The 11,873-nt window shown below is 44.2% G+C and overlaps 1 protein-coding gene across 1 annotated transcript; it reads left to right on the top strand.

Moving 5' to 3' along the window:
- Positions 1-3,778: 3,778 nt before the first annotated feature.
- On the top strand, positions 3,779-9,026 carry LOC311210173 (uncharacterized protein; the record flags this gene model as incomplete). The annotated part of the gene is made up of 3 exons (XM_084287963.1): positions 3,779-4,704; positions 5,234-5,283; positions 8,083-9,026. The coding sequence occupies 3 exons, from the start codon at positions 3,779-3,781 to the stop codon at positions 9,024-9,026; spliced, it is 1,920 nt and encodes a 639-aa protein (XP_084144089.1).
- Between the last annotated feature and the right edge of the window lie 2,847 nt (positions 9,027-11,873).

Below are 11,873 nucleotides of genomic sequence, written 5' to 3'. Positions count from 1 at the left end.
AGGGTGTATATGAAGGGGTTCAGCATAGGCATCACCATGGTGTAAAGCACAAAGACCACCTTGTCCATCCCCAGGACATAGGCAGAGCTGGGCCAGGCATAAATGAAGAAGAAGCCATAGTAGAGGGTGAGGCAGTGAGGCAGGCAGCACAGGTAGAGAAGGCTTTGTGCTGCTGCTCAGCAGAGCGTGTATTTCAGGATGATGGCCAGGGTGGAGGCACAGGATGTGAAGATGAGCACAGAGATGGTGTCAGAGTGGGGGAAAGTTGCACAAGTGATGGATGACATGGTGACCACATACAGCAAAGGGTTGCAGACGGCCATGTAGCAGTCACAGGCCATTGCAGCCAGCAGGGAACACTCAATGACCATGCAGACCCCACGAAAGTAGACCTGTGCAGCACACCCCAGCACAGAGGTGGCTTTCCTTTCTGCAAAGCAATTCACCAGCATTTTGGGAGCAACCGCTAAGGACCTGACAAGATCTAGCAGACAGAGGTGGCAGAGGAAGAGGCACGGTTCCAAGTTGAGCCTGATAAACATGTTCGTGCTAAGGTTCCCACCAAGGAGGTGACATAGACAAGAAGAAACAGCACAAAGAAAGCCACCTGCAACATCTGCAGTTCCCTAAATAATGATCTCTTCCACCACTGGCCTGTTTCTTCTTGTCATTCTCTTAGTGAAAGTGTGTCTCTGTGAGTGGGACAAAAGGCGAAGGGCACAAATAAGCTATGGCCTTGGGGTGAAAGGATAATTCATGTTGGTACTGGGGACATTCTGAATCTCAGTGAAGTTGAAAGACATGTTTTTGTTTTAATAGGGCCCAAAGTCCCTGCTATTAGATGAGAGATGGGTCTTTTTGAAACATCTGCTGTTCTGGTCTGCATGACATCCCTATGACACTCTCAGAGAAGTCACTTTAAGTGATGGGATGATTGCAGGAAAGCCCAGAGGGTCTGACACCACAGACAAGCTCTTCTCACCTAACATCACACCCTTGATAGGTCAATGGCCACCTCCAAGACAACATCTGTCAATGGGGACTCAGTAGTCAATGGGGAGAAGTGTGAACTTCCAGGAAGTATTCAGATAAGCTATTTAGGGTGTTTATTTTGGAGCAAGATGGATTGTTTCCTAGAGAATCCGGTGACAGGATGAAGAATGATCAGATGAAGAAGTTTGTACAACATTCAGCTAAATCATGCTCAGACTCAATGCTGAGTCAAGCACAAATGCTGAGGTAGCAGTAGATAGTCTGGAAGAGAAAAAAAAAAACACACTACCACCCCATAATTAGATTTTCATTTCTCAAAACAAAATGTTGATTTAAAGAAAAATAAACCACCACTTTCTGCTTCCAGTCTGGCTTTGGTATTCTTTCCCAGAGTCCTGCAGGGGATGCGGGGTAAGAAACCCCACGCACATCGAGGGGACCATTTGTGGTGACTAGCACCAGCATATGCACCACATGCTAATGCCACTCAGTGATTCATCTCACACCTTGCCATTTCTTTCTTTTGTTCCTTTGAACAATTCCGTGCTCATCCTGTCAGCACTGAGATTTTGCCTCCATGTCTTTCTTCATTTTGGGGAGCTGGAGTCCAAAAGCTCTGGCAGGTTTCTCTGGGAAAGAAGCCATGAAGACTCTCACTGGCTTTTTTTTTTTTTTTTTTTGTGTGTGTGTGTGTGTGTATTTATAGGCTGTTTTCTGCGTTCTTTTATATTAAAATTCATTACAGGATTTTTGGTATTGCTGTATATTTGAGCACAGATCGTGTTTTTACGTATTTTCTGAGTGACTAAGATTTAATGAACAGAATAAGGAGAGAGAATTAAAACAGTAATACAGACCCAATCTGTCAGACCATGATATTTCAGGCTGATGGTACTTTTCCTACCTTCAAAACCACAATAGACACATGCTGGAAAATGCTGCAATAGATGCCATCATGCAGACAGGATTTTTTATTATTTAATTTTTTTTTTTTAGATGGACAGCTGCTTGGATCTCTAAGATAGTAGAAAATATGTTGAGGTAGTAGACAAGCAGAGGTGAAGCGATCACAGCAAAGCCAGCAGAGGCAAGAAACTATGTTTGTTTGAGGTGTGTATTGGAGCAAAAGGGTGCTGACCCAGGGAGTTCATCACAGTAGAAATGATTGGAAGAAATATGTTTGCATTGCCAAAATCTAGCTAGAGTGGCACTAAAAAAGAATACAGAGAAAGTTAGATAACAGACAGGTGTGACTATGGAAGAAAGTTTTTTTTTTTTTTTTTTTTTTTTCTTTTGGTGAATCATGTATAAGTGTTTTGGTTTTCATCCACTCCCTTTCCTCTGTATGGGAGAAGGGGGAGGACAACTGCTTAAATCCATATATTCAAAACAAATTATTTGTGGGCTTCATTAGTGAACCTGCAAATCAAGAAATTTGTATTCCGAGAGGATTTTGCTTGTTGTCAAGTTTCTAGTCTCCATGGAGTGAAATGCCTCCAACGTCACAGAAATTGATATAAATACTATTTGGTCACTAAAAAATCATTCAACAATCATTCTCAGTGCAGTGCTTAAGGAATGATCACTAAAAAGCACTCCCAACATCTGTTTGGAGATGAACTATGGCCTTGGTCATTTCTTCTGGAGGAGCAAACAAAGTCATCCCAGTTGCTGAAGGAACTACATGGACCTGAAGATCTGAGCTCTGTAGGAGAAGTCATGCCCAAGGTGAGGTCTTCAGCTCTGAACAAGCGGGATGTTAAGGGGCATCGTGGAGCTGCAATAAGCACCTTTCTGTTTGTCTTATGAACTTGAACGTAGTGAGATGGGTGAAAGAAAGGACCAGAAGTTTAAGATATCTGATTTATATCAAATAGACTGGGCATGGCAGAAGGAAACTAACATGGGAAGAGGACTGATTTTAAGTTTAGATGATATAAAACGGAGATACATGGACATTCCATCTTTCTGCAGGTACCACTGTAATAGCAGGTGATGACCCCAGTGCTTTCAGTGCAGACTATAATTTCCTCTCCCTTCCCTGCTCAGCTCCTCATGTGATTGATCTTTTGGCCTTGACTATTCATCCAAGTTCCCAGCCACCACCGTGCCACCATGAGCTTACTTTCCTATGGAGTTGTCAACACCATGTATAATGAAAACTGTGTGTTCAAATCAGACTTAGAAATAAAATGCCCATGCTTTTGCTCCCCGTTGTTTTGCAAAGGGAAATGAAAATCAATAGGGAAGGTACTTCTGCAAGTTGAATTGTTCCATGTTGTTTTATTTAAAAACAAAAAAAAACATTGTTTTTTCCTCCCCCTTTAATTCTTTTTGAAAGGCACCTGATATTGACTAAAGAAAATCAAAATGCATTAAGTATCTCAATTTAAACCAAAACCAAAATAGGTTATTGCTGAATAATGCCCACAGTCTCGACTTTCCACCTGAATTAAATGTCACCAGGAGTACACAAATAATGAAGCCGTGTTGGAGATGAAATGCTGAACTCAACCCAGGTTGGCATTCCCAGTGTTTAGCTTGAGGTTTGCTTTTCAAATGGTTTTGAAGAGTTTTGGCTCTCCCAGGAGCAGTTGGAAGCTCAGCATGATGCTCCAGTAGGGAAGCACTCTGCCTCCTCTTGGCAGCACAGGGCAAGCTGAGGGTCCTGCTGAGCTGCCCAAAATCAGAGGACTGAAGCTGCCAGGTATCCTCTGCTCCCCTCCTGACCCTGGCATTTTCCGTTGCTTTATCCTTACCCCAAAGGCTGAATGTTTTTTGGAGAATGACACCTGTCAATCACACTGACGTGCATGAGTTCATTCTCTTGGGGCTGACCACCCACCCGGATCTGCAGGTCCCCCTTTTCCTGGTTTTCCTGTCCATGTACACAGTGACACTCCTGGGGAACTTTGGGCTGATTGCATTAATCAGGACCGACCTTCATCTTCACACCCCCATGTACTATTTCCTCGGCCATTTAGCTTTTGTTGACATCTGCTACTCCTCCATCATCCTCCCCAGAATGCTGGTACAGATGCTGATGGAGGACAAAACAATTGGCTTCTCAGAGTGTGCAGCCCAGCTGTGTTTCTTCGTTGTTTTTGGGATCACTGAGTGCCTCTTGCTGGCTGTGATGGCCTACGACCGGTATGTGGCTATCTGCAAGCCCCTCCTGTACCCCACCATCATGTGCAGAGCGACGTGCCGCTGGCTCGTGGCTGTTTCCTACACCATCAGCATCATGCATGCGGTGACGCATACCACTTTCATCTTTACATCCTCCTTCTGCCGGACCTATGTCATCAATCACTACTTCTGCGACATCGCTCCGCTCCTTGCTCTCTCCTGCTCCGACACCCACACCTATGAGCTGGTTGTCCTCGCTCTCGTCAGCATAAACTGTCTCAGCACCTTGACCATTATCTTTGTCTCTTACATCTATATCCTCCCTGCCATTCTGAGGATCCACTCTCCTCAGAGCCGGAGAAAAGCCTTCTCCACCTGTGCCTCCCACCTGACGGTGGTCACAATGTTTTATGGGGCAATTTTGTTCACGTACCTGCGCCCCAGCTCCACCTATGCATTGGATGAGAACAAAGTGGCCACACTATTTTATACCATCATGACCCCCATGATGAACCCCTTGGTCTACAGCCTGAGGAACAGGGAGGTGAAGGCTGCCCTGAGAAGAGTGGCTGGGAGAAGGCTGTGAGTGAGGGAAGCGGGTGACCAGGGCAGCATTTCCTTATTGCAGTTATTGAATGGGGCTCAAACCGCATTGAAATCTTCATTGAAGGTGAACCAGGAGCAATTTCTATATAATTTCTTGCACTCAGCAATAGGGAGAAGAAGTCCAATAACTGATACAGAACAGACTCTAACTTCTGTATAGCCAAAGTTAGGTGAGGTGAAACTAAATTTTACGTACCATCAATGCTCCGTGAGCGGTGAACCATCCTGCCACAGAGCTTGATTCATCCTGCTTGTCCCATTTCTCTGTTCAGTGAGTACAGAGAAAGCCTGGTTTACACTGGACACAGGTTTCCAGATGGCTAACATTGAGAGGAGAAGCCACAAGGACAGTCACAAACCCTTCCATGAAGGGTTCTCCTCAGTGTATCTGTGAAGCTCTGTGCCTACAGGTTTGGGTGGAAATGGAAGTGACCTGAAGGACTGCAGGACAGGGAGGACTCATCATATAATCTTTTAATAACTCAATCACATACTTCTTCATTAGAGTTTCTCAAGTGAATGCTTGTGGCTTGGCTTTTTCACTTGACTTTTGCAGTGAGTGTTTGTGGTAATTTTCCTGCAACCCCCGGGGTGATTTCAGCCTTACCTTGGCTGTTCTTACATCTACTTCTCAGATGGTGTGCAAATGTGAATTACTTAGTCATATGTTGGGTTAATAACAACTGGTTCTCCATTTATCGAGTCAACAAGGCTGTGTTTTCCAGCCTATTAAAAAATGGACTTTCGGTACAACAAATCAAGATGTTACGGAATGGGGACTGATACCAACGTGCTGAAGATTTCTCTGTCGTATTGTTAAGAAAAAAATAACTTCGGATAAAAAATAAATAATTAAATAAATGACCTTAAAATGAAAACAATGTTCTTGCTATAGTAAATTTTCCACTCAGTCAATACCTCCTTGAACCCCTAGTTATTATTTAACTTTCTCAGGTGTAATTTTTGGTGCCACTCCAGATAGATTTCAGCAACACAAAGATAAATTTTCCAATATTTCCACTGCAGTGACTTCCTCTTTTAGCCCTCCTCTGCTCCAACACCTGCCAAACAAATACGTAGCACTGCCTATTCTTCTCTCTTCTAACTCCTTGCAGGAAAGGAAAAAAAAAAAAAAAAAAAAAGGAATCTCCCCCAAAAGAGCATTTCAACCTGCTGAGGGAGATGAGTTTTGGCCTCAGCCTTGCACATACTGTGGTAAATTTTGGCATAACAGGGAAAAGGAATCTCTTCTCCTCTCTTCCTGTGGTTTTGCTTTAATAAAAGGAGTATAATTAGCTTTGCATTGGTTTGCGCTGGCCAGAACTCACTGATCCTGGTTTGTTTGTTCATTCATTGCTTCACTGTAAAGTATGTGTTTTCTTTTTCATTGTTCCCTGGCATATATATATATATCTATATCAGCATGTGTGTACATAAATATATGAACTCTGCAGGAAATATATATTGAAATGGGAATATAAATATGTATATATGTAAAACAAAGATGTATATAGAAAAAATATGAATGTATATGAAATAAACATTTATGAAAAATATACATGGAAAACATGGTAGATACGGAAACAGGAATATAAAACTAATTGCACCACTCCCAAAGGAAGTCTTCAAAACCACTTCTCGACCAAAGCACCTTAGAAGTCCCAGCAGGGTAGGATTGGTGACAGGAGCATTAAAAAGCAATTAATTCAGGTGGATTGCTCAGAACAAAGATACGTCCTTGCCACCTGCTGTGCACCAGTGCTGCCCGCTGCAGAGGTGAGGTCCCCACTGGCGAGGAGCAGAGGATGCCCACGGTGTGTGCATCCCCTGCAGGAAGAAGGGGAAAGAGAACAACTGCCTTGCTCAGAATTGGGTCTGTAGAGATGGGTTTGGTTGTTCTCAGCCATATCCATATTAGAGAAAACAAGAAGAGGGATTCTCTTGTAAGAGCTATAGTGGCAAAAGGGGAGCACAGGGCACCTGAAATTTTGGAAGGCTGTGATGCCAGCTACCGGGTGAATTACCAGTTATACCATGTCTTTCTCTGCAATGCTGGGGAGTTCCACCCTGAGTAATCTGGGCTTTCTGTAGGATTTCCTGCAGCATTTTGACCCGTTCCTCTGTCAGGAACTGGGCACATTATCTGGCATGCAGCTAAATCCCATGCACTTCTTGCACCTGGGCACAGAGTTTATTTGATTTTTTCACCTCAAGTCCCAGACAGGCTCACTAATGTCCATTTTACACTGATTTACCTGCATCAGTATGGGAAAGCTGTACTCATTTCACTAACAACATCTGGTTGCAGGGACAGAAACTCTATAAGCAGCATGGTGATTTCCATGATCCTAGACTATACGAAGCTGATGTGGGCAGGCTTACCCCCCAAGTTTTCTTTAAAACCGACTCTTTTCTCATTTTGCTTTAAATATGTTTATGTAATAGTGGCTGCTCCTGGAGTGTAGTTCTGTGTTTCCCATTGATTTCTGAGAAAAAGAGTCAGGAAGCATTGGTATATTTAATACATTTAATGTAAGCATGAATTTAAACAGAAATTTTCTTGTATTTAAAACTCCTGAGTATGATCTTTAAAATTAAAAAGTATAGAGAAGGAAGTTATAAATGTGAATATTTGTTGTGCCACCTTTTTTTTAAGAATTTATTTTCTCTCAAATGATGGCACAGCTCCACTTTCTTATACTCCAGAATAGCTTAACCCCAAAATAATAAAAAATTGAATAGTTATGGAAGACTGAGGATGATTTTCATCTTCCCTCTGTGCAACAATGCAAGCAAAAGAATCTTTAAGAACACTCCACCAAAAAGGCATTCTGAAAGTTGGAGGCATTAAAAAGAAGCAGTAAATCTGCTGCACTTACTCTCACGTTCACTGGTGATGTTAAGCCACTGCAGACGCCTGGGTCACCTTTTCAGCTGTGTTTTCCCCCTTTCTGTGCCATGATTCACTGTCAAAAGCAGCCTCACCTTGCATGCAGATCTCCAGGCTGCTGCTGTTAGGAAATGCCCCCACTTTTCCCTTCCCTTCCCTCCCTTTCCCGTCCCTTGTTGCACTGAAGTGTGATCCATATCATCATACTGATCGTATTACATATGAGCATACAATAGATGATATATATATGCAAATGAATGAATAAAAAAAATTGAACACTTGGCAGAGTAACTGATACTGAAATAAATTTCCATTGTTTTGTCAAGTTGCTTTTTGATGCACGTTGATTGAAAATCAAACAAATCTTTTATAATAGGAGCAATAGCCAGTGTAGGTCTTTTTAGGTGCTGAGTCTGCCCTTTAATTTATAATTTTCATTGTAGCTTTGTGGACATAACTCACAGTGCTTCTGGTGGAAATGGCTGAGGAGAATCAAACCGGGCAAGTTACAGAGCTGACTCTTGTGGGACTCACGGACAACCCCAGGCTGCAGGCACCTCTCTTCATGCTGTTCCTCCTCATTTATGCCACCACATTGGCAGGGAACCTGGGGATGGTTGTGCTGATCAGGAGCAGTGGCCAACTTCAGACGCCCATGTACTTTTTCCTCAACAGTTTGTCTCTCCTGGATGCTTGCTACTCAACAGTGGTGGCACCAAGAACCTTAGTGAACTTTCTGACGGAGAAGAAAACCATCTCCCTGGCTGGCTGCGCTGCCCAGATGTTTTTTTTCATAGGTTTTGGGACCACCGAGTGCTTCCTGCTGGCCGCCATGGCATATGACCGCTACGTGGCCATCTGCAACCCTCTGCTTTACACAGCCATCATGTCTCGACGCGTCTGCATCCTGCTGGTGGCCGGCTCGTACATCCTTGGGCTGCTGCACTCTCTGGTGCACACGGACTTCACCTTCAGCCTGTCTTTCTGCCAGCCAGCTGAGGTCAATCATTTCTACTGTGGTATCATGCCTGTTCTAGCACTGTCCTGCTCTGACACCCACATCAACAGGTGCTTGATATTTGGTCTTGCAGGACTGGTTGAGATGGTGACCATCCTGGCCGTCCTGGTCTCCTATGCCTTCATCCTCTCTGCCATCTCAAAGATCAGCTCCCCTAAGGGCCGGCACAAAGCCTTTTCCACCTGCACCTCTCACCTGGCCGGAGTCACCATCTTCCATGGGTCTATCCTCGCCCTGAACTTCCGACCAAGCTCCAGCAATGTCCTGAACACTGACAAGATCTTTGCTGTGTTTTACTCTCTGGTGGTGCCCATGCTGAACCCTCTGATCTACAGCCTCAGGAATAGGGACGTGAGGAATGCCCTGAAGGAGTTTGTCATGTGGAAGTAGCTCTGGCACAATATTGATCTACTGGTTTTGTGATAGAGGACTCCATAACTTCACTTGATGCCAAGACTTTTTGTTTCCCTGCCTTATACTTGAGAATGTCAGATTTGGCTTCAAATATTTGCAAGGAATCTGTTGTCCAGAGAGGTTGTGCAGGCTCCCCCTCAGAGCCTCCAGAAACCACCAGGAAACGATCCTGGGCAACCTGCTCTGGGTGTCCCTGCTTGAGCAGGGGATAGGACCAGATGACCTCCAGAGGCGTCTTCCTACCTCGGCCAGTCCATAATTCTGTGAGTTGCAAAGTCTTGCTTTTCTTCTGCTACTGGCTTGTGCCAGTAGTCAGATATTATGGACAGTCTGATTTACCTTCCATATTTTATTGCACTTATTTTTTTCATGGCCTTTTCAGATGTACATTGGACAATAGCCCCATGCTCCTTGATAGCCCAGTCAAAATCTTCCTCCACATCCATCAGCATTCCCTAGTTTTTAGCTTAAATCCCATTTTATGACCTTTTCTTTCTTTTTTTTTTTTTTTCTTTGCCACAAATACTGTGTCTACTTAAAATATCCACTGTGTTACCTCAATGCTACACTTCTTATCTGCCCCATTCGCCCTTTAGGGGGTCTACAAAATCATAGAATCATTTAGGTTGGAAAAGACCTCTAGGATCATATGGTGTAACTTTTAATCTAACACTGCCAAGAACTCATATAAAGCTTGTGTCAGTTTTTATGCAACCAAGAAAATGTGAGGGAAGGGACACAATTAAATAGTGTGCCTGCATTTCCTGGCTGCTTGTCTCAGAGGACAAAATCCAGCTCAACTGATTCTCAGAAACGGATAGAACTGCAAAGTCCTGATTCAAAATAAATATTCATTCTGAAAGACACTCCAAATCACACATACATAAGATATTAAAGAGGTTGGGCCCCAACACCGACCCCTGGAGAACGTCATTAGTGAATGGTCGCCAGCTGGATTTCACTCTGTTCACCACCACTCTCTGGGCCTGGCTGTCCAGCCAGTTTTTAACCCAGCAAAGCGTGTACCTGTCCAAGCCATGGGCTGCCAGCTTCCCCAGGAGAACACTATGGGACACCGTGTCAAAGGCCTTGCTGAAAGTCTAGGTAGACTGTGTCTACAGGCTTTCCCTCATACACCAGGTGGGTTACCTGGCTGTAGACGGAGATGAGGTGTGTCAGGCAGGACTTGCCTTTCATGAAGCCATTTTTACTGGGCCTGATCCCCTGATTGTCCCACTATGTTGCATGATTGCATTTAAGTTGACCTGTTCCATCACCTTTCCTTGCACTGAGGTCAGGCTGACAGGCCTGTAGTTCCCCAGGTCCTCCTTACAACCCTTCCTATGGATGGATGCCACATTAGCAAGTCTCCAGTCATCTGGGACCTCTCTGGATGATCATGACTGCTGATAGATAGTGGAAAGCAGCCCAGCAAACACATCTGCCACTTCCCTCAGCACCCTCAGGTGGATCCCATCTGGCCACATGGACATCTGACAATCCAGATGGAGCAGCAGGTCTCTAACTGTTTCTGCCTGAACTGTCGGGGGTTTCTTCTCTTCCTTGTCTCAGATTTCCAGGTCAGGAGGCTGAGTTCTCCAAGGAGAAGTGGTCTGGCTAGTAAAGACAGATGCAAAGAAGGTGTTAAGAACCTCAGCCTTTTCTTTGTCTTCAGTAGTCATGTTGCACCCTGCATGGGGACCAGGACTGGGGACCAGGCACGGTGAAAGAAATCCTCAAGCTCCCCAACCCAAATCAAATTTTTAACCCAGGAGCACTTACCTGCCAGCTTCTGAATTTGACTCACTGCCAAACAAGTTCACGGGAAAGTAGCACCACCAGGGTTTTCCCATCCTGAGTAGTCACCAGCAATGTTACTAGCTCATAGAGTGTCCAAAACTATTTCACAGAGACTGTAGAAAACACGATGAAAAAGCAGCCTACTTGGGAACACTGAGAACATTTCACCAGGACATTAGAAAAGCACCCTAAGTAACCTGAACCTCATACTCCCCTGGAGTGGCAAGTCTTCCCATACCTCCTCATGCTTCCTTTATAGCAAAGGTCAAATGATCCCCACCTGGCAGATTTCACTTCACAAGTGTGGAGTCATGAGACCTTGTGGAATAGGCTCATCAACCTAGGTTTCAATGTTTAAGGTTCAATTGCTCCTTATCGCTAATAGAAATAACCTGACAAGGGGCTCAGTGGTTAGAGTTGACCTAATGAATTAACTACAAAACACATGTAAGGCTCATATTTCTGCTAGTCATTTTGTGAGGAAAATTAGTATAGAGCCTGTTAAAATAAGATCAATAAACTTAAATAAAAGAAAAAAGAAAATGACCTAAAAGGCAAAATTGCCGTCATAGATTTTCATCTGTCTAGTCACGACAGATAAAGAATATAGCAATCAGAAAGACTTTGCTTGACATTAATGTTGCTTAAATTTGCTTTTCTGAGATCTCTTCTTTATGCCGGACTTTTCAAAATCTAGCACCATGACCTCCGACTGCAGTATTTACTTTGGCTGCATATAAACTATCACGTATAAATGCCAGGATCCGGATCCTCACTCCCTGTTCAGGTCAAGGACCGGGCTGAAAGTTTTGGCTTCAATTTGGTTACATGACTAATTGCTGTCGTCATGGTTTCCCCTAGCCGGCCGCTAAGCACCACACAGCCGTTCGCACAGCCCTCCGTTCGCTCAAGGCTTGTTGGAGCTGTGCCAGGGGGAACAATGGCAAGGCTGGGGGATAAGGCAATGACCCAGCTGAAGTGCATCTACACCAATGCACGCAGCATGGGTAACAAACAGGAGGA

This window comes from Netta rufina (genome assembly GCF_964035555.1).
Source record: "Netta rufina genome assembly, chromosome: 5".
Classification (NCBI taxonomy): Eukaryota; Metazoa; Chordata; class Aves; order Anseriformes; family Anatidae; genus Netta; species Netta rufina.
The sequence above is the reverse complement of the archived record's forward strand: the minus strand, read 5'-3'. Positions and strand labels throughout refer to the sequence as shown.